Here is a 23,676-nt window from a genome sequence, read left to right on the forward strand (position 1 = left end):
CACCCATGATAGTTGAGGGATTACTGCATATGAAAATATTTACATGGAATTCATAATTTACATGAAATTAAAAACATCATTAAATCATTTAGCAATTGAATGACCATTGATCTGTGTAATCATCTTCAAATATTGATCTCTTTAATTATCACCAAATACTAGCTGACCCCTGAAATAGAAGAAGCAACTCACTTTGAGGAAAAGACTTCTCTCATGAGCACTAAAGTCATGGTCCACGATATCCCATAACCAGTTGATTACTCTGTGGTTATTATGATAGCCACCATAATACTGAGTATGACGTCTGCAACGAAGGAAAAAAACAAGAATGATTCAAAACTTTGACAACTGGAGTCACTGCTAAGAACATTATAACTGCTCACATTATGTTGGTGCTATTATCATTATTATTATTTTAATTAGGGTGTTGAGCTGGCAGAATCGTCAGCACACCAGGCAAAATGCTTAGTGGCATTTTGTCTGTCTTTACGCTCTGAGTTCAAATTCTACTGAGGTCAACTTTGCCTTTCATCCTTTTGGGGTCAATAAATTGAGTACCAGTAAAATATTGGGGTTGATGTAATAATCTAGTCCCCTATCTCAAATTTTTAGGCCTTTAGCAGAAAGGATTGTTATTATTCTTTTCTACTCTAGGCACAAGGCCCAAAATTTTGGGAGAAGCGGCCAGTCAATTAGATCGACCCCAGTATGCAACTGGTACTTAATTTATCGACCCCGAAAGGATGAAAGGCAAAGTCAACCTCGGCAGAATTTGAACTCAGAACATAAAAAAACGAAATTCCGCTAAGCATCTCGCCCGGCGTGCTAACCATTTTGCCAGCTTGCTGCTTTAAGGATTATTATTATTATCATCATTATTATTATCATCATTATTATTACTAAACTCATCTATAAGTATGACACATTATTTTAGTATTTACATCTATACTATGTTTCCATTAGTTTTGATACGGTACACAGGCAATATACAGTAATATTTGATATCACATACAATATACAACTATTTTTGATATCACATATGATATTCAATCCTTCGTATCATTCACATTATACAACAAATTTTACCATGACACGCAACATACATCAGTCAAGAGACATTGACACCGAACATGAAGTACATCAACTTTCACCAGCATTCTGGGAGGAATTACAAATGTCCTTGTGCATTACTTATGACATAAAAACATAACGAGATGAAGCAGCTGCTACACATATATAATAAACATACAAAGATTGTATTAAATCAACGAAATGTCACTCGAAAACCAGATGGGAGTCAAATAGGATCAAGGGAGGCAATCCAAATCGTATTGCAATGAGCAGCAGACAACCACACACCGGCTGTGTAGGTGCGACTTAGAAACACGCTTCCCAACTATGTGATTGCAGGTACAGTCTTAATATGAAACAACTATATTACACTGTAACCAGCCTGTGTTTAAATACCACACATACACACAAATAGTTTGTAGTAGTTATAACTAAACTCAATTTTCAATAAAATGTCAGACGCTATTTAACGCTACAGACTTAATATAAACAAACATATCCAAAAGTTAAAACAACAATTGAATAACTTAATGACATGTGACACCCTTCTGGTGATACACACAGAGCACCCATGATGGTGCCACATGAAAAGGCACCTGTGCTAGTGCCATATAAAAAGCATTTGTGCTGGTGCCATGTACAAAGCATGGGCACTAAAGTGATTAGTGTTAGAAAGGGCATAGAAACCATGCCAAAACAGACAACTGGACCCAGGGTGCAGCTCCCCAGCTTGTCAACTCCTGTCACACAGTCCAATCCATGCTAGCATGGAAAACAGATGTTAAATGATGATGATGATGATGATGATGAAGAATATATCTTACCTTAAGTCTTCTATGTCGATATCTCTATTGTCACCAGAAATAAGCTTCTGTAGTTCAGGAGCTGAGAACATATTGAGCCATTCATGGTTAACCACTGATCGAAACCCACGGATGAAGGCAGCAGTTTGCTCCTTTATCTGGCAGTACATTCGAAAATGAGCCATCAAATGGACATAACGGATCCTGGAAAATAATCAATTGCATGAAGTAAGAACTTAATTAAATATTAATTAAAAAAGAATTAGCATATTAATAAAAAGTAAAAGAGTAAAACATCTGGTACAAACAATGTTTTAAAGTGATCATCATCATCATCGTTTAACGTCCGTTTTCCATGCTGGCATGGGTTGGACAGTTTGACTGAAGTCTGGAGAGCCAGGAGGCTGCACCAGGCTCCAATCTGATCTGGCAATGTTTCTACGGCTGGATGCCCTTCCTAACGCCAACCACTCTGAGAGTGTAGTGGTTGCTTTTTACATGCCTCTGGCATGGGGGCCAGTCAGGCAGTCCTGGCAATGACCACGTTCAGATAGTGCTTTTTATGTGCTACTGGAATAGGAGCCAATCAGATGGTGTTTTTTTACGTGCCACTGGCGCAGGAGCCAGTCAGGCAGTCCTGGCATCGATCACGTTCAGATGAAGAATTTTACATGCCACTGGAATAGGAGCCAGTCAGGGGGCACTGGCCACAGCTACGATTTTGGTTTGACTTCACTCAACAGGTCTTCTCAAGCATATCATATAGCTTGACACATCAGGGGTACTCTTAAATGAGCCAGACATGCAACACTGGCATGTTAATTTATGTTCCAATCACCAGCTTAATATTGACAAAATGTTTTTGCTAAATTCTTTGTTATTTACAAAATTAATTTAAACAAAGTGTATTTCAAAAGGAATACGGAAAGGAAGGGGTTAACATGAACACCTGAGGCAGGTGATATTCAGTATGATGTCTGACATAGTTCCAGTCTACAATTCAAATAATATTCAAGAGATGAATAGATGAATAAATAATAATGAAAGACCAATTACTTGTTTTCATCTGTAACTCCAATAACTTTTCCTCCGGGTACAAGTTCATGTGTCTCAAGCCGACCCATGCAATCTTCATCACAGGAAAATGTTAGATCTAATTCACTGACATCACCCTCATAATGCTGAAAGAGAAGCACAACATTAGAACAGATGATAGATAGGTTCACATTTACTGACTTTCATAAAAGTTCTAAGAGGTGGTGGATGTGGTGGGGAAATGGGTGATGACACTTATTTGAAATACTAGCTGAGGTACCCGGTAAAAAATTACAGTTAATAAGATGTCTGTTTATAGCCATGAAACATTTTGTGTCAAATTTCGACATTTTTCTAAAATTTAAAATCTATATTAATGGATCATCAATTTGACAAAAACATGAGCAGAGTCTGGTAGTGAACCCGTGTTATCGTCATTTTTGTGCATATGCGTAAAATGGCGAATTTTACGCTTTGGGGCAGATTTCGTCAAATTTATGTCATAATGGCTAGTACACAAAATGTCTAAATTTTGCTTGAGAAATAAAATGGCCTTACCTAATCATAACCTGAAACGCTGGGGAATTAAAACAACGAATTTAGCAAATCAAAACAATTCTCATCGAAATGCAGAATTAACAAATGCTAATTAGATTACCATTAATAAGCTGTCTGCTTATACCCATGAAACATTTTTCGTCAAATTTCAGTATTTTTTGTCAAATTGATGTCATGGTGGCTAGTGTGAAAAATGCCAAAATTTTACAATATTTGAAAAATCGATGCTGATTAAAAATCGATTTTTTAAAAATTCCAAGTGTGTAAGTAACTACATGGGCATAAACCCCACACACGTGTCAAGTTGCATCAAGGTCCGTTGGATAATCGCGGAGGAGTTAAAGTAACAAATTCACAAACACACAAACTTGCCATTTATTATTATAGATTTTTGGCACAAGCCTAGCAATTTAAGTGGGAGGAAGTTAGTTGTTTGCACCTACCCCGAAACAACAAAAGGCAAAGTTGATCTTAATGGTATCTGGACTCAGTTCGTTGGTTCCACCTTGACGGTGCTGGTGCCACATAAAAAGCACTCAGTCCACTCTGTAAAGTGGTTGGTGTTAGGAAATGCATCCAGCCATGAAAACCATGCCAAAACAGAGATCGTTGGCACCAAGTAAAAACCACCCAGTCCACTCTGTAAAGGGCATCTAACTGTAAAAACCATTCCAAAACAAACAGTGGAGTTTGGCACAGTCCTCTGGCTTGTCAGCTCCTATGAAAGCATCCAACCCATGCCAGCATGGAAGACAGATGTTAAATGACAATGATGATGAACGTAAAGAGCTGGAAGAAATGTCTGAGGCACTGATGAGTCTGCCAACTCGGGGCCACATGGATGAAGATAAGTCTTTCTAGTTTAGGCACAAGGCCAGGAATTTTGAGAACAGGAGAGCAAGTCACCAAGATTGACTCCAATACTTCACAGGTGTTTTATTCTGTCAGCTCAAGAAGATGAAAGACAGAGCAGACCTCAATGATATTTAAACTCAGAATGTAAAAAGCTGGAAGAAATGCCACTAGGCATTTTGTCTGATGCACTGACATTTCTGCCATCTCACTATGTTGCTGTTGTTGTTAAATAATAATAATAATAATAATAAGGAGGAGGAGGAGGAGGAGGAGGATAACAATAGTGGAAAATGAAGAAGGTGAAGATAGTGCCAATTATTGCTGGTTCCTTGGGGACAGTATCAGAAGGCATCAAGGGAATATAAAAGAAATCAGAATAGAGTGCCCAGTTACAAAAGGTTTTCCTCCTTGGCACAGCCAGAATAATCAGGAAAGTATTAGACAGTTGAAAAGAATAGATAGCATGGTACTGGTAGGCTGTGGGTAGCAAGCCCACTATGCATGCAAGACTCCAGGAGTTACAACAAAACCTGAGATAAAAAGAAATAATAATATCGTCAACATTGATGGAGATTGTGAAAGAACAGCAAGAGATATTTTATGAACCAAGGATGCAAGTGTGTAACCACTCAACCTGCATAAAAATAGTAGCCAAATTTCCATCAAATCACAACATAACATCTTAAGAAAAAAATGCACTAGAAAAAAGAACGCATATTGTCTTGGGCAAGAAGCAAGAGGGCCATGGTTGTGACGTCTTCAATAAAAGTCTGTTTGATCAGAACTGATTAGAGACTTGTCAAGAATATTAACATCATTAAAAATGACATGGATAATTTAATAGCAGTAACTGAATGACTTGGTTAGTGGTACTACATACTCTGGGATCATCACCTCCATTTTCCAAGAAATGGGTCAGCAGAAATGGTAGAAGTTGAAACTAAATGTCTTCCATGTCTACTTCCATCCATTTAACATCATCATCATCATTCAACGTCCATTTTCCACACGGGTATGGGCTGGACAGTTTGACAGGAGCTGGCAAGCCAGAGAGCTACACCGAACTCCAATTGTCTGCTCTGGTAAGGTTTCTACAGCTGAATGCCCTTCCTAATGCCAACCACTTCCCAGAGTGTACTGGGGGGCCTTTTATGTGTCACCAGTACCAGTGCCTTACATATGGCACCAGCATCGGTACTTTATACGTAGAACCAGTACAGATGCTTTTTACATGGCTCCAGCACCCATGGGCTCACAAGACAAGGACCTTACAAATGAGAGATGGAGTGGAAACAAGAGATTAGAGTATGATAGAGGGACAGAGGTAGCCCTCTTACTATGAAGGAGATACTTGGCTACATCAGTAAGACCTTATTTTGAATTCCACCAATATCAACTATGGTCAAGTTATAGTCCTTTTCTGGTCACCCCCTTGGGAATGATTCAAAGGACTTATGGCTTCACATAAAAAATCTGTGACCTTGTACCAATGTATGAAATCAATGTTTCAAATAGTGAATTTCTCTGTAGCAATGGGTCTTTTTCTCTTAAATATTATATCTGATAAGTAGAAATTACTAGTCTTTGGACTTATTCTAATTTCAGATTTTATTTATTTGAAAAAATCTTGAAGATTGTTTAAATCAAAAATAGAAACTGGACAGCAAAAACATGCTTTCACACCAGGCATTATATTTTGTAAACGATTGATTTTAAAACCACAGAGTTAAAAGTAATTGATGATGATAATGATGGTAGCGGTGGCGACAAAAATGATGATGGTGAAGAAACATGAAAATATAGAATTATAATTAAAACAAACTTCAACTATGTTAGATTGAATTGTATCAAAATGAGTTTGTTAAAATGATGGGAAATATTTACAGGGTTTATTGAATAAATGTAAAGTATATACAAACCTTGAGGTATGAAAGACTTTTGGCAAGCTCTGGGTCTAAAGATGGTAATTCATCAAGGGAACTGTAGGTTGAACTCTGCTGATGGCCAAGAATTTGTGTCAGGAAGAATGGAGCAAACGGCACATCAACAACAATACCCTGTCAACAAACAAAACCAGATCAGAAATTCTTCTAAACAAATTTTCATTTCAAATATTTCACAGAATAGCTTTTTGTATTCCTTCAGATGTTTCAGGCCTAACGGCTGTGGCCATGCTGGGGCACCGGTATCAACAATCTACTGATGTTTCAGTCTGGTGGTTTCCTACACTATATTGATGAAAATTTAATAATTTCTACCCTATCATTATAGCATCAATCTATATTCCCAATTTGTCTTGAATCCAATATTGGCTTTATGCTCCTCAATTGGACAATGTTAAAATTATATAAAATCGAAATTTTAGAACATCTCTTACAATTAAGAATCAAACTGAATCCAGAGGCCAATAAAAAACAGATGGATTGTGAAATTAATAAGTTTGTTTATTTATCTCATTAATTGGAAAACTGATGCAATGTAAAATCATAAATGCACACAGGCCAAGCTGTAGCTGAGTTAAGAAGCTCTTTCTTCCTAACCATAAACTCTTGGGTTCAGTTCCACTGTATTGCACCTTGGGCATCTTTTTTCTACAATAGCCACAGGCTGGCCAATGTCTTGTAAGTGGATTTGGCAGAGGGAAACTGAAAAGAAGCTCATTGTGTATGTGTGTGTGTTTTTCCATGTATAGTCTTGTCTTCACATGAAAAATACGGAATATTTAAGAGAGGAGTTATACAAAGGAGAAATAAAGAGATAAGTTGTTCTATGTAGACAAGAATGACGAGCAAATTCATGTTGGAATCTGCTGGAACATATGAAGAATGAATATGTATATCATTTTTGCTGCTTTATCTAATGATATTTAAAGTTACCCATGTCATGATGGATAACACTCCAGGATATATATTCTGAGAAAATTTACCTCATAGACAGCTTTTCCTAACATCCGTCCCAGAAAATCAAAAAGTGCTAAGTGATCTTCTTGAATGTAGGATGTTGATGAAGGATACAGCTTTTGTTCACTAGTTGCCTGCAAAGAAAATTTTAAACATGAACTTTCGTTAAAGGCTTGTCTTGAAAATATTCATAACCAAAGAGCTGCTATTTCCACCAGGAATTGCTACAACCAAAGAACAAATACAACTGCAGAAATTCGCTTTTATCTTTCTTGTAAAACAAAACTGGTACAGCGTCATCTCAAATTGGTTGGTTAAATGAACCATTAATAGCTTCAGATACTGACCAAGTAGTATTTAGATTTTGAAGGTATTTTGTTGTCACTGTCAATGAAAATTGAGTTGTAATATAAATATATACAAACAAAAAAAAATCAGATGTGAGAGGCAAAAGAAGATTAATATTCCATATGGTTACAGTTGTTTCATCATTTACTCCAAGTTACATTAACTTTGATGCACAGGTACATATACAATATATATGCAGCACATGCACATTATATACATGTATGTACACCTATATATGCACACACAATATCGTACAATACAATTCCATAGTCATACAATGGTGCACTTTTTTATTCATTCTTAATTTGAAAAGATTTATAAAAAAAAATCAATGTTCAAATTGCATTTTGGCAACCAAACTCAGCATTTGTCAAGTTAAGAGTGAACACGACAAATGCTATTAAAGATATTTAACCCTTTAACATTCAAACTGGCCGAAATATTTTACCATGTTTTATGTTCAAGCTGGCCAGATCTGGCTTCTCACACCAACCCTACAATGTTATTCTAAAAATAAACAATCACACCCTAAAAGTCTTGAAGCTACATGATCCTGCGTGATCAATTCAAAATGATTTGAATAAACAAGAATTACATTTGACAGAATAATCTGAATGCTGAGGGGTTAAAAAAAACATTTTGAGTGAAGTCATTTATCCTGGCCATAATGGCTGATAGGATACCAAAGAAAGCAATGCTCGAGGGTCATCCTGATGGATTAACTAATATTAACAACAAACAAGATGAGGACAAATATCCGTCAAATGCAAATAATGTAAATAATGTAATATTAAACCAGTTTAAAATTAGGAATTTGTCATGTTTATTTATATTTTGAAGAATAATTTCTTACCTTGAATAGACTCAAAGATGGATCAAATACCCTTGAAATAGTTTCCTCTAAAAATTCTTTAAATACGCCATCTTGATCAATTCCTGCCTCATCTAAACCCTGACAGAATGAAACAAAGAAAAATATTAAAATATAATAGAACCAGTTGCTTAAATTGTAAATGTATTTGCTTTATAGATATATAAATGATGTCTTGTTGACTAACTAAATCTCTTATTATCTAAAACCTAAAAATATAAATTCTTTGAAATTATTAAAAAGTCCAAGATAAAAGACCAGTGGTCTTGTCTTTTGCAAAACCTCCTACATTGATGAAGCCAATGGAATTTGATGCTCTTTTGAATTTCTGCATCTTGTTGTCGTTTCTGGTGTGTAGCTACAGATCAGCTCTGACTGGGATAAATTTGCAACACAGTAGTAGTTGGGAGAACAGGGTGTAACCCTCAGGTCAACTATTTCACATACACAAATACCTCTGCCTAATGAAGTTGACCACACTGTGTATCCCAGCAGGCACAGGTTTATTGTGTGGATGGGATGTCATGTTCCTTTCATTTATATAATACATATTTATTTTTTTTTTGTCTTGCAAGTACTTCGTGACCCTGTCAGTGCAAGTGCCACTTAAAAGCACCCAGTCCATCACCAGTGTTCTTTTATGTGGCACCAACAGGGGCATCAAATACATTCCAAGACAGAATTCCCTCACCTGAGAGGAGGGAGTAGTATTGAGGTGTGGCTTTATGCCAGTTCAGAGATTTCAAGTATAGAGGGGACATACATAGGTGCCTTGCTGTAGAACATGTATATAATCAACATCATATATAACATCTACTTGTTCATGCTTGCATGGGTTGGACAGAGATTACTGGGGCTAATTTCCTATGACTTGATGCCCTTCCAGTTGCAAACCCTCACCTGTTCCCAAATGAGATAATATTTCCCCATGGCCAGAATATTGGAAGTGAATGACATTCATTTACAACTATCACATGATGTCAAGACAACGAGACACACACACACAACAGATTTCTTTCAGTTTCTGTTAACCAAATCCACTCATACGGTTTTGGTTGACCTGGGGCTAAATTAAAAGATACCTGCCCACGGTGCCACAATATACTACATGACTATTCAGAAGAAGAAGGGTAGCTCCTTGTAGCCTTTTTGAGGTTCTAAAGTACCCACCACAAGGGATTCATAAAGTTATGCTATTGTCTGTCAGTGGCTGCTGCTTCTACTGACACCTCCACTACAACAATTTGAGAGGCAAAGAGAAAGAGAGAGAGAGACAGATAGAGAGAAAGAGAGAAGCAGACAGAGAGACAGAGAGGGAGAGAGATGGAGGAAGGAAGTAGGGAGAGAGAGAAGTAATTTAAGGAGTAAAAAGACAAAAACATATCAACACCTCACCTGTTCATTTACAAATTTTACTCTGATAACACCTTTGAGGTTGCGAGCAGGTAATTGTGCTAACTGTCTGTAGCCATCCTATTAAACCGGAAGAGTAATACAAAAGATAAAGAATAAGTAATATGATGAGATAATGCAAATAATGATATAAATATTGTAATATTCAAATACATGGTCTCCCTTGACAACCAATTACTGTGAAGGAGACAATCACTTTTCAATCAATTGTGACCTGATTAGAAGTTTGAATTTTAAATTGAAGAGCAATGAAGATGTACAGAACATACATATTAAATCAGGCTCAGGAACAGGGTTCTGGGGGAGCAAGTGCACTCCCAAAAATTGTGGAAGGTTGGGGGTGATGAAAATGCATTGAACAGCCCAGGTTGGGCCTGGGTTTGCTCCCCAAAGCAAATTTTGTTCCTGCACTTGTGTATATATATATATATTTTTTCTTTTTATTCATTACAAAAATCTTAAAATTTCTAACCATAGATAGTAATGTATAGTACCATTTCATCCTTATTTGTAATCATCAGCATGACATAACCTGAGGTGAATATTGTAATATTCATTTCTTCTACAGCGACAAAGGTTTACATGGGAAAACAAAAATAAATTAAAATAAATTAAAAGTTAAAGAAATCCAGAAATTTGAGGCAATGGAATTATATAAAATTAGACTCACTTCGACTATACGAGACCGATGAATTGTTATTAGTGTGGACTGTGGAGATGTACACACAGATTCGGTAAGTCCAAGGAAATCTTTCTCCTTCATAACATATTTTCGGAACAAAACTACTCGCTGCAATAAGAGAATAAATTTGATAATAACTTCTTTAAAAATAAAAGATGTGAGGAAAAGAAAAGGAAGGGGAAGAAAAACAAGAAGACAAATAACAAAGCAATGAGGAGAAGAAAATAAGAACGAAGAAAGAAAAGCAAGTCAAGATTCTCATAAGTGCAGGTATGGGTGTATGGTAAGAGGTTTGCTTCCCAACTAAATTGTTCCAGGATCAGTCCCACTGTGTGCCACCTTGGACAAGCGTCTTCTACTATAGCATCAGACCAACCAAAGCCTTGTGAGTGGATTTGGTAGACAGAAACAGAAAGAAGCCTGTTGTTTATATATAGGTGGGGGTCTTTGTATGACCCCACACCACCAATGGACATATAGGTGTTGCTGTGTTTATGTCCCTGTAACTTAGCAGTTCAACCTAAGAGACAGATAGAATAAGAACTAGGCTTAAAAATAAGAACTGAGTTCTATTCGTTTGACTGATGTTCTTCAAGGAGGTGCCCCAGCATGACTTCAGTCTAATGACTGAAACAAGCAAAAAAAAAAAAGATAAAAGATAAGCCAGTTCTTACCCACAAGCAAATATGGCTTGGTGTCATGCAGCATGCTTTCAATAATTGTTTTAGGTGTCTATGTGGTTGTGAGCTGACACAGATGCCCTCTCAACCGTCCTACCTTTGATCAATCAGTGCACCAGGATATGACAGCTGGAGGGAGAGAGAGAGAGAGATGTACCAACACTCAGCTGGTGCTCATTTTCAGTTTAGTAGACTGAAGTATCGTGAAATGAAGTAACTTGCTCAAGAATACAACATACTGTCTGGTCCAGAAACTGAACCCATGACATTATGATCATGAGCCAAACACCTAACCACTAGAAGAACTTATCAGTAATATTTCACACATTAATTATAAAAGTGTTACAAGAATGGCAAATGCTGTAAGATGGAAGTAATCTTCGACTGTGCAAAGCCTGGTTTTTATTAGAAAATTACAAAGTGTCACATCTGTCTGACAGATCTGGTACCTTTTTTAGAGGCCTTTACCTACTCCTCAGGACCAGCTAATCTATATTCAACAGTATGTTGATATGGAAACCTTCTCCTCTTTCATCTTTGAAGGTTTCAGTCAAAAGGGAGCTTAGTCCTGCAAGCAGCATGGTGACTTTGGTTGTGCTGATGCCACAAAAAACCACCTAGCTGTAAAGTAGTTAGTATTAGGAAAGAAAAACAATCTAGAAACCACACAAAGTAGATAGTGGAGCACGATGCAGTCCTTGTATCTATCAGGTCCTGCCAAACCATCCAACCCCTACCAGAATGGAACATATGAGGAGGTGATGAAAACTTCCTGGCTTTAAGGCTTTCATGAAAGACTTGGCTGGAGGCCCAACCTCCCAGGTTCTTTCACAGGGCTTAGAAAAACTGAGGGATCACTGCAATAAGTGAGTGAATCTGAGAGGGGAATATGTTCAATAAAATCATAATTAACTGATCCTCCTATATATTTTTTTACCCAAAGCCAGGAACTTTTCAGCACCCCCCCCGTCAGTGTTAAATGATGATGAATAGGTTAGAAAAAATATTGAGAAAAATCATGAATATTGTACAATTTTACAACCTTGATCTTCAAGATCTCGTGCATTGTGGTTCAGTAAGAAATCTATATAATAGCAGTAAAACTAAGAGATACGAATACAATCATATTTAATATGTCATTGTATGCTCAAACATGGAAAGATATATACTGCAGGAATTGTCTCAAGAGAAAAAAATTCTCTAGGGTAAGAATGATGTCATCAGACCATGGAACATGTGCATTTCAGCGTGGTTGCGCATTGTCAACTTCAGATACTGAGTCGTTGCCCATAACCACTAAAATCTTGTTATATTAGAACAGCAAATAATACCCTTGCTGTTATGTGCAAAGCTTTGTCAAGCTGGAATTAATTAATAGTTTTGTCTGCAAGGAGGACTTTTTTCTGTATTGTCTGTAAGGAGGACTTTTTTCTCTCAAGACAATTCTTGTAGCATATGTCAATCCATGTTTTAATTTACATTACAGTATCACCCAAATTATTCGATGTTGTCATACATCACTAGTTACAATGTACTTTGCATTGATTTTTAGCCTTCAAACGATGCCACCCTGCTGGCAAAGTGAGCAGGACAACACCCCACCCCTAATCAGAAAGTTATTCCATCACAGGTTCACCTTTTTTACAGCTGAGTGGACTGGAGCAACATAAAACGAAATGTTTTGCTCAAGAATACAAAGTGCTACCCAGTTTAAGAATCGAACCCATGATCTAGCAACTATAAGCACAATAACTTAACCACTGGGCCACTTGCTTTATTTTTGATTTTTCACATTCAGAAGGATTCGTAACCATGAAGTCAATATAACAATGACCTCACTAAATGGTACAACAAGGACAAACAATAAAATAGTTACCTCACTAAATGGTATAATGTGTGGAATCTTTTGCATAATAAATTGAGCATTTTTTCTGCCAGCTTCCAGTTCAGAAATTATAGTCGATGGTTTCACATCTCTACAAAAATGAAAAAAAAAACATCATCAGCATCATAATTATCACAACTGTCTTCATGTCGTCATCAACACATCCAACCCATATTCTTAAAAAACTGAATGTCCCTCTTTCTAATATTGTTCTTATTTCCTCTGTTAAACATAACTCTTTCTAACCAATCTCACCCACCTTGTTCTTACATCTGCTATTTTTCCATGTCGATAAAGGCTGGGCACCACTTCTCAAGGTGGTATACTACAGCTGGACGCTCTCCCTGAAGCTAACCCTCATTTGTTTTTCAAGTAATGAATCTTTCTTATTTTACACATCTTCAAAGGTGCAAAGACAGCAAAAGATTTGTTGACAAGGAAAATGACAACATTATCGTTTGCAGCTGAGCAACTTCTTTAAACAAAAGTGCAAATGTAAACACACACACACACACGTGCGCGCGATGGACTTCTTTCAGCTTCTGTCTATAAAATCCATTCACAAAGAATTTTTCCAACTAGGGCTAATTAGTAGAAGACATTTGCCCAGTGTCATGCAATGGGACTAAGCTCAAAACCACCTGGTCTGGAAGCAAGCCTCTAAACCACCTGTCTGTGCCTCTGCCTGTCCAAACTAAGAACTCATCATCCTCATTTAACGTCCACCTTCCTTGCTGGCATGGGTTGGATGGTTTGACAGGAGCTGGCAAGGCTGGGAGCCATACCAGGCAGCATTGTTGGTTTTGGCACGGTTTCTACAGCTAGATAACCTCTCTAACACTAACCACTTCATAGACTGTATTGAGTGCTTTTTACACAGCACCAACACCAGTGCTTCTTACATGGCAGCAGCATTGGTGTTTTTAACCTGGCACCGTCATTGACAGGATCACCAAGCATGTTGCAAGACAAAAAGAAAAAACATGAACCCCCAATAATAAACTTCACTCCAAATGTAACCGTCATGGGAATTTGCAGAGGTGACAAATTGGCAGACTGGTTACAGTGCTGGTTAGAATGTCTCACAGTATTTGTTCAGACTCTTTATGCTCTGAGTTCAAATACCCCTGCACTCAACTTTGCCTTTCATTCTTTCAGAGCTGATAAAAAAAAAAGGTAAAAATCCAGAGCAGTGGATTGAGGAAATATAAGAATATCCAAACAGATTCCTTGTGGCATCTTCTCTGACTCTGTACATTGTATGTTCAAACCACTCCCCACCCCTCCCTCCTATCACCAAAATTCTGTGACACTTCTTTCAGGAGTTGTGACCAACTGACAGTATTAGCAAACAGTTAAACCAAAGGAAATACAGTTTCCTTAGTTTTTTTTCTCCTGTGATGGCAGTCAGCTAGAAGGTTGACTGCCATCACAAGAATGAACAGTTTTAATATTGTCTTGGTTAGTTATGCTAAATAGTGGTTAGGGCATGTGCATTTTTGAAAGTTACTGTTGTCCTCTCATTGAACGATAAACAAACAACTCATGCATCTGTAGACTGTATTATGTGGATTGTGGAAAGGCGGCAAGCTAGCAGAATTGTTAGAGCTTTGGAAAAATGCTTTGTGGTATTTCTTCTGACTCGGTACATTCTGAGCTCAAATTCTGCCAAAGTCAAGTTTGCCTTTCATCCTTTCAAGGTCAATCAAATAAGTACTATTTGAGCAACAATTCCAACCTTGTGCCTATAGAGGAAAGGATTATTATTATTATTATTATTATTATTATTATTATTATTAGGTTGGTGAGCTGGCAGAAACATTACTGTGCAGGACAAAATGCTTTGCGATATTTCTCCCTACTCATTATGTCCTGAGTTCAAATTCCACATAGGTGGACTTAGCCTTTCACCTTTTGGGTTCAAAAAAATAAGTACCAGTTAAGCACTGGGTTTGAGGTATTTGACTAGCCCCATTGTCTTCATCATCATTTAACATATGTTTTCCATGCTGGCATGGGTTGGACAGTTTGATAGGAGTTGGCAAGCTGGAGGGCTGCACCAAGCTACATTTATCTCTTTGGCATTATTTGTACAGCTGGATGCCCTTCCTAATGTCAACCCTTTTACAGTGTGTACTGGGTGCTTTTTACATGGCACCAGCACCACTGCCACTCCTTTTTATGTGGCAGGAACCAGCATGGGGGTTTTTCATGTGACATCAGCACCAGAAGAAACCTTGTGCCTACAGTAGAAAGGACTTTGTGAATTATAGTAATTTAGTGTCTGATTTGTCGGTCAATAAGTGAAACCAATGAAACCAAGAAATGTGAGATAAGAACAGTGAAATATTAAACTTACCGAATTAGCCAATGGTCCTTGGGAGTGAATGACCGACGACTATCTCTTTCATAAAGAATCATTAGCAGACTACGAGCAGCACTAAAGACATTACAAGAGCCAGTCACTTGAAAGTCTGTGATTAGGAAAAAGTGGAAAAAAAAAAAACAGTAGTAGTAGTAGTAGTAGTGGTGGTGGTAGTAGTATGAGCAAATTGCAGCCATCACAAAGCACCAATTAATTATGAATTGAAGGAAAACAGAAGAAAAGATTATTAAGTGTTAATAATGCAAACGTTGGTACTGTACCTATTAACGAATTCCAAATGACTTTGAAGACAAAATGATTGAGGAAGTCACTCATTTTGATATAGTCATCAAGAGAAAACATGCGCTGCTGTTCATACATCTCAATGTCATCAAGGGTGCTGGAGAATAGGGAAAAGAAAGAAATGAGAAGAAATGATGATAAAAACAACAACAATAATAATAATAATAATAATAATAATAAAAATAATAATCCTTTCTACTGGAGGCACAAGGCCTCAGATTTGTGGGGAGGAGACTAATAAATTACATCAACCCCAATGTTTCACTGGTACTTAATTTATCGACTCCAAAAGGATGAAAGGCAAAGTCGACCTCAGCGGAATCTGAACTCAGAATGTAACAGCAGATGAAATACCACTAAGCATTTTGCCCGGCACGCTAACGATTCTGCCAGCTCACCACCTTCAATAATAATAATAATAATAATAAAAATAATAATGGTTTCAAAGCAGTTTTGAGGGGAGGGGGACAAGTCAATTACATCAAATTTATTTGATGTAACTGACCCCAAAAGGATGAAAGGCCAAGTCAACCTCAGCAAGATTTGAACTCAAAACATAACGAGTCAGAAGAAATTCTGTTAATGATTCTGCCAAGTTACTGCTTTCATCATCATCATCATTATCATCATCACCATCTTCTAACGTCTTTTTTCTATGCTGGCAACGGCTGGACAGTTTCACAGGAGTTCCATTTGTCTGTTTTGGCAGGGTTTCTAAGGTGGGACACCCTTCCCAATGCCAACCACTTTACAGAGTTTGGGCCAGCAATTTTGAAGGGAAGGGGCAAGCAGATTACATTGACTGGCACTTATTTTATCAACCCTGAAAGGATAAATAGCAAAGTTGGTCTTGGTGGGATTTGAACTTGGAATGCAAAGATGAACAAAATGCAGCTAAGCATTTTGTCCAACAATTCTGCCAATGCACCTCCTTAATGATAATAATAATGATAATTTCAAATTCTGGCACAAGGCTAGCAGTTCTGGGGGGAGGGGGTAAGTAGATTAAAATTGACCACAGTGTCCATCTAATACTTATTTGATTGACCCCCAAAAGGATGTCAGGTAAAGTCAATCCCAGTGGGATTTGAACTCGGAACATAAACACGGATAGAATGCCATTTAAGCATCTTGCCTAGCATGCTAACAATTCTGCCAGCTCACCACCATAATAAAAATAATAATAATAATAATAATAATAATCCTTTTTACTTTTCTACAAAAGGCACAAGGCCTGAAATTTGCGGGGGGGGGGGAGCAAGGAAATAGTTGATTATAGTACTCAATTGGTACTTATTTTATCGACCCCAAAAGGATGAAAGGTAAAGCTGACCTCAGCAGAATTTGAACAAAATAAACCTTGTGTACGTGAGATACTTACGTGATCAAGTGTCCAGCTGACTCAGAAAACAAGGAAAGAAGGCTAAACACAGGATGTAAGGTGGTGTTGGGACTCTGAGGGAACAATTCTAGAAACACTTTAAGGCCACAGTTTGGGCCTAAGTCACAAAGAAATTTCCACAATATTGGAAGGAGAACTTTGTTGTAACTAAGACCTGAAAGATGAAAGACAAAAATAAATAAATAATAAATGGTAAACAACATTTGATGATAAACAATGGTTTATGAACGTCAACAATGAAGCAAATAAATATTAAACAGGAGGTGGCTCCCTCTGTTGGACAAGGCTGACCATGCATCTGTATATCTATGTGCAAGTTTGAGCAAAATTTTTTGAGGAAGACTAGCAGGTGTCCGAGCATGTCAGTTGACTCCTCTCCATTCCAGCAATAACTATCGAAAGGAAAAGTGGTTGTTTCAGAGCCACTACTACTTGGCACTAGTGTCCCAGTACCATTACAAGCACTGCTATCATAAAACAAAGAGTCCTACAGATGCTGCAGAGCATCTTGACCAACCCTCAAACAATTCTGCCAATCCACTACTCAAGATAAGTACGGTTTTATCTACTCTGAAAGTATGGGACGTAAAGATGACCTCAGTGAAATTTGAACCCAGAACTCAAACAGTTAGAATAACTACATCAAAACATTCCATCCAATGCTCTAATGACTCAGCCAATTCACCACCTTAAATATTATTAACTTAGATATATTATTTCTTTCTTTATTTGCCCCAAAATCTACACAAGGGGATTGAACCTGGGATATTATGTTTGTGAAGCAAACATCTTTGTTTATCTTATATCACAACCAGTGAACAATAGTTACGGGTTTGTAATGGGCCAATCAGGTCAGTTGTTCATAAGTCCACTTTGAAGAATTTCATTTCAGAGTTTTTCTCACAAAACTGGCTAACTAAGACTATATTCTTGCCTCCATTAGTAAAAAGGTTATGTGCCTCCAGCCAGCTGGTCTGGGGAGTCGCTTATATTGCTAAGAGCATAATTGGTAACTTTCTGACTGGCCATGGTAAATTTCTGACCAGCAACGAGAACTTTCTGACTGACCATGACCACATTAAATGTGTGTATGTGTGTGTGTGTGTGTGTGTGAGAGAGAGAGAGAGAAAGAGAGAGAGAAAGAGAGAGAAAGAGAGAGAGAAAGAGAGAGAAAGAGAGAGAGAAAGAGAGAGAAAGAGAGAGAGAGTTAAGTGTGGCCAAATGGTTAAGATGTTCACTTCAAAACCACATCAATAAATAAAGTACTTTAGATAATTTCTCTTTTCCAACTCCTTTAATAAATGTCAATCAATACTGAAAAAAGGTTTTTTTACACAATACTGAAAGAAATTGGAAAGTCATGAAGGAACTGGTTATATGAGAAAGAAATGAAAAGAAAAAAGTTAAATATGAAGGAAAAAAATAAAAGAACAAAGAATGAAGAAACTAGAGTAAGAATTGAAGATTTAGAAAGAAAACAAAAAAATACAATAAAGGTAAAGAAAAAATGTGTCAGGTGAAACATTTGACTTACCTCCAAGTATGTCTAATCTGAGTTGGCTTAAAGTATTGATGGCTTGTTGATATAGATCACAAGGTAGACAGGTGGCTCTGGCAACGTGACTACCAAGTTTGATTTTGGCACAAGTGTTCTTTGAAGAGGCTTTTTCTAGAGCTTTTTTCAGAAGGCCTTCAAAATGAAAAAGATGGTAGGGATGAAGAGTAAATTCAGGTAATTTTTATAAACAAGAATCATCATCATCATCATCATCATCGTTTAACGTCCACTTTCCATGCTAGCATGGGTTGGACGATTTGACTGAGGACTGGTGAAACCGGATGGCAACACCAGGCTCCAATCTAATTTGGCAGAGTTTCTACAGCTGGATGCCCTTCCTAACGCCAACCACTCAGAGAGTGTAGTGGGTGTTTTTACGTGTCACCCGCACGAAAACGGCCACGCTCGAAATGGTGTCTTTTATGTGCCACCCGCACAAGAGCCAGTCCAGGGGCACCGGCAACGATCTCGCTCGAAAAACCTCATGTGTCACTCGCACAAGAGCCAGTCCATGGGCACTGGCAACGATCTCGCATGAAAGATATCATGTGTCGCCCGCACATGAGCCAGTCCAGGGGCACTGGCAACGATCCCGCTCGAAATATTTCATGTGTCACCCACACATGAGCCAGTCTGGGGGCACTGGCAAACGATCCCGCTCGAAAAAGCCTCATGTGTCACCCGCACAAGAGCCAGTCCAGGGGCACTGGCAACGATCCCGCTCGAAAGACCTCATGTGTCACCCGCAAGCCGGCCCAGGGGCACCGGCAACGATCTCGCTCAAAAGATTTCATGTGTCGCCCGCACATGAGCCAGTCCAGGGGCACTGGCATCGATCCCGCTCAAAAGATTTCATGTGTCTCCCGCACATGAGCCAGTCTATGGGCACTGGCAACGATCCCGCTCGAAACATTTCATGTGTCACCCGCACAAGGGCCAGTCCAGGGGCACCGGCAACGATCCCGCTCGAAAGATATCATGTGTCGCCCGCACATGAGTCAGTCCAGGAGCACTGGCAACGATCCCGCTTGAACGATTTCATGTGTCACCCGCACAAGGGCCAGTCCAGGGGCACTGGCAACGATGTCGCTTGAACGATTTCATGTGTCACCCGCACATGAGCCAGTCCAGGGGCACCGGCAACGATCCCGCTCGAAAGATATCATGTGTCGCCCGCACATGAGTCAGTCCAGGAGCACTGGCAACGATCCCGCTTGAACGATTTCATGTGTCGCCCGCACATGAGTCAGTCCAGGAGCACTGGCAACGATCCCGCTTGAACGATTTCATGTGTCACCCGCACATGAGCCAGTCCAGGGGCACCGGCAACGATCTCGCTCGAAAAACCTCATGTGTCACCCGCACAAGGGCCAGTCCAGGGGCACTGGCAACGATGTCGTTTGAACGATTTCATGTGTCACCCGCACATGAGCCAGTCCAGGGGCACCGGCAATGATCTCGCTCGAAAAACCTCATGTGTCACTCGCACAAGAGCCAGTCCATGGGCACTGGCAACGATCTCGCACGAAAGATATCATGTGTCGCCTGCACATGAGCCAGTCCAGGGGCACTGGCAACGATCCCGCTCGAAAGATTTCATGTGTCACCCGCACATGAGCCACACACACACACACACACACTAAATATTATGATATCATGGTTTCAGGTGAGATTAGTAATTAAAACTCTAACAAAGAAATACCTACAGGAAGTGAAGCAAGTAAAGGAATGGAAACATTTTTTTTTGTCAAGTGTCATGTTTACGCAATTAAATCTAAATAATGGAATAACCACCTTGATTGTGGAAGAAAGGTGAAGACAACATCAACAACAACAACAAAAACTACACTTATACTAAAGGTTATAAGTCTAAAATAAAGAAACACTGAGGTGCGTGTATTAAGTGAGGGGGAAACTAAAAACTTCTCTGAATAATAAAACTTACCAATCTTTTTTAGATTACTAAACTCATTCACAGTAAAAGAATACATTTGAGTGAAGGAGTTTGGATTAAATTCTGAAAAGGAAATACTCAGAAAGATGAAGATTCAATCACCACACAACACATCAGAGAAGCAATGTAAATCCCCAAACACACTCTAGATATTAAGTCTCACAATCTCTGATAGTTTCTTGTGGTCCCCAACCTTATACACATAAACATCACAACATTGCTAATCTGCATTGCAAAAGAACAGGAGCCTTATTTAATATGTGACCCAACGAGGACAATTAGGATTTTATTATGCAAACTCCTCACTCATAGAACAACTAATTTTCATCCATGATTATTCCAAATTTATCCTTACAACTATTTTACCACTAATAATATATATTACAGTTCTACTTATAACAAATGAATTTTCTTCACTTATAATCACTGAAAGTCAAAGTATTGAAACAATTTGAACAATCCCCACCAGAATCATTCGATTATTTTTTGCCCTACCCTTAAAATTCCTTAAAGGGATTCCTTTTAAGAGCTATGATCAATTGGTAACTCTCAATAAAGTTAAAAAAAAAAGAGCTGCAGTTACACACACACATAGAAGCCATTTCACTAATTTCCAAAGATTCACTTTGGCAATCACAGGCCTGCAGATACACTATCTCCTCTCTTTGCCTCTTCTACCACTACTACAATGGCCTCTGCTCTTCTGAACTAGCTATCTGAGAAGTTTAATAAGGGGGCAGCTTCAACTGAAGAGACACACAATATGGTCAAAACATCTCGGTATCTTGAATTCCCCTTACACAGGTGAATCACACGTGTTATGAATGCACATCATCTACAGAAAGGAAGTGTTCTCCCATGACATAAAAAAAAACGCAGGTGTGGCTGTGTGACAAGAAGTTTGCTTCCCAACCCCATGGCTCTGGGTTCAGTTCCACCATGTGGCACCTTGGGCAAGTGTTTTCTGCTATAGCCTCAGGTCGATCAAAGCCTTGTGTGTAGATTTGGTAGACAGAAACTGAAAGAAGCCTATCAGAGTTGCTGAAGCATGGAACAAACTACCTGCATCAGTTGTTAGCTGCTGAGACATTGCATCCTTTAAAACCTCCATGCTTCCTGAAATTTGCCAACACTACACCTGATACCCTCCTCTCTATACGCATGCACACATGTATATCATGACTCATACACTGTTCACTTTCTTGACTTTTGTACATAATTCTATGTATTACAAATGCACCTTTGATGAGTTGTAGCGCATCTGAGCACTGTACACAAGAATTTCATTATTATTATTATATGTGATGATGATGTATGTATGTATGTGTATATATATATATATATATATATATATATGTATATATATATATATATATTCTGTTGTGTCTGGGGAGAGTCATTTTCTTTTCATGCCTTAAAATTTAACACACTCACCATTAAAATTTCCACTTATTTCTTATTTTTATTTTCCTAAAATTTTCGTTGCGTCTTGCAAGACTATTGAAAAGGTTGCAAGACGCAACAAAAATTTTAGGAAAATAAAAATAAGAAATAAGTGGAAATTTTAATGGTGAGTGTGTTAAATTTTAAGGCACGAAAAGAAAATGACTCTCCCCAGACACAACAGAATATGCTTCAACACACGAAATCACATAAAAAATCTTGCAAACCAAATCCAAAAACGAAATATATATATATATATATATATATATATATATATATATATATATATATATATATGTATGTATATATGTGTATGTGTGTGTCTTTCTGTCTCTCTTTGTCCCCCACCACTGCTTGACAACTGGTGTTGGTGTGTTTACACCCCCCATAACTTAGCAGTTCAGCAAAAGGAACTGATCGAATAAGTACCAGGCTTTCAAAAACAATAAGTACTGGGGTTGATTTGTTCGACTAAGATTCCTCAAGGCAGTGCCCCAGCCTGGCTGCAGTCAAATGACTGCAACAAGTAAAACATGAAAAACTAAGACAATTCTGCTGGTCAGAAAACAGTCTAAAGCAATGTAAAAGTGGAAAGGGAGTTTGGGTTTTTGTAAAGGATATTCTTTCTTCATTGGGCTTGAGTTTGAAAAGAGTGAAATGTAGTGGTCCAAGCTGCTGTGTTAATACTAAGGCTCATTTATGAATGATCGAAGGGGAGATGATCATGGCTGGAACATTGATCATTTATTTTGGGCTGACATATCATTAAACATCATCATTTAATGTCCACCTTCCATGCATGCAAAATAGATGTTAAATAATGACAATGATGTGTGTGTGTAGATATATATATATATCATCATCATCGTTTAACGTCCGCTTATACCATGATCATCATCATCTTTTAACGTCCACCTTCCATGCTGGCATGGGTGAGATGGTTTCACAAGAGCCAGCCAGGCAGAAGCCTGCACCAGACTTCTGTGACTGATTTGGCAGGATTCTTACCACTGGATGCCCTTCCTAACACCAACCACTCAGCAGAGTGGACTCAATGCTTTTTATGTGACACAAGCACAGGCGAGGTCAGTTTTGACAAGATTTTTAAGACTGAATGCCCTTTCAAACACCAACGACCCAGCAGAGTGGACTGGGTGCTTTTAAGTGATTCCTGCACTGACAGGGTCACCAGTAATAACAATTGTTTGCTATCAGAGGTGTGAGTTGTTCTGGATTGCAAGGCAATGTATCAGTAGGAATCAGGATATCATGGGGGGGGGGGGGGGGTATGGAAATGCTACTACAACAGGTTAATGAAGAGTAAAGGTGGGAGAGAGATTAACAGTTCCAAGTAGACCCAATGGAAGGACCAACTAGTGAAACTAATATAGGTGACCATTAGGGATATGAAGGCAGAAAGAAAAAACAAACAGGACCAGAAATAGCTGCTGAGAAGTTGAAAATTATCCAGCAATGTAATAAATACACTAGTCACATACATGGTTAATTAAAAAGTACAGGAATGGGTCACTCTAAATGACTTGTACAGC

At 38.3% G+C, this 23,676-nt stretch overlaps 1 protein-coding gene across 2 annotated transcripts in view; it reads right to left on the reverse strand.

Moving 5' to 3' along the window:
• Positions 1 to 23,676, reverse strand: part of LOC106880100 (ubiquitin-protein ligase E3B) — a 52,673-nt gene that overhangs the window by 3,475 nt on the left and 25,522 nt on the right. The window contains exons 17-30 of one of the 2 annotated variants that reach the window (XM_052975268.2): positions 20,675 to 20,746; positions 18,706 to 18,861; positions 17,151 to 17,325; positions 15,748 to 15,866; positions 15,461 to 15,575; positions 13,093 to 13,192; positions 10,525 to 10,644; positions 9,837 to 9,914; positions 8,424 to 8,522; positions 7,249 to 7,356; positions 6,242 to 6,379; positions 2,931 to 3,055; positions 1,896 to 2,078; positions 193 to 304 (exon numbers count right to left, since the gene is read on the reverse strand). In XM_052975268.2, coding sequence (XP_052831228.1) covers positions 193 to 304; positions 1,896 to 2,078; positions 2,931 to 3,055; positions 6,242 to 6,379; positions 7,249 to 7,356; positions 8,424 to 8,522; positions 9,837 to 9,914; positions 10,525 to 10,644; positions 13,093 to 13,192; positions 15,461 to 15,575; positions 15,748 to 15,866; positions 17,151 to 17,325; positions 18,706 to 18,861; positions 20,675 to 20,746 — 1,700 coding nt within the window. The remainder of the gene's footprint in view (positions 1 to 192; positions 305 to 1,895; positions 2,079 to 2,930; positions 3,056 to 6,241; positions 6,380 to 7,248; positions 7,357 to 8,423; positions 8,523 to 9,836; positions 9,915 to 10,524; positions 10,645 to 13,092; positions 13,193 to 15,460; positions 15,576 to 15,747; positions 15,867 to 17,150; positions 17,326 to 18,705; positions 18,862 to 20,674; positions 20,747 to 23,676) is intronic. The other variant, XM_014929916.3, reaches the window with a different exon arrangement.

Source organism: Octopus bimaculoides, chromosome 1 (assembly GCF_046866305.1).
Source record: "Octopus bimaculoides isolate indiv1 chromosome 1, ASM4686630v1, whole genome shotgun sequence".
NCBI classification, from domain to species: domain Eukaryota; kingdom Metazoa; phylum Mollusca; class Cephalopoda; order Octopoda; family Octopodidae; genus Octopus; species Octopus bimaculoides.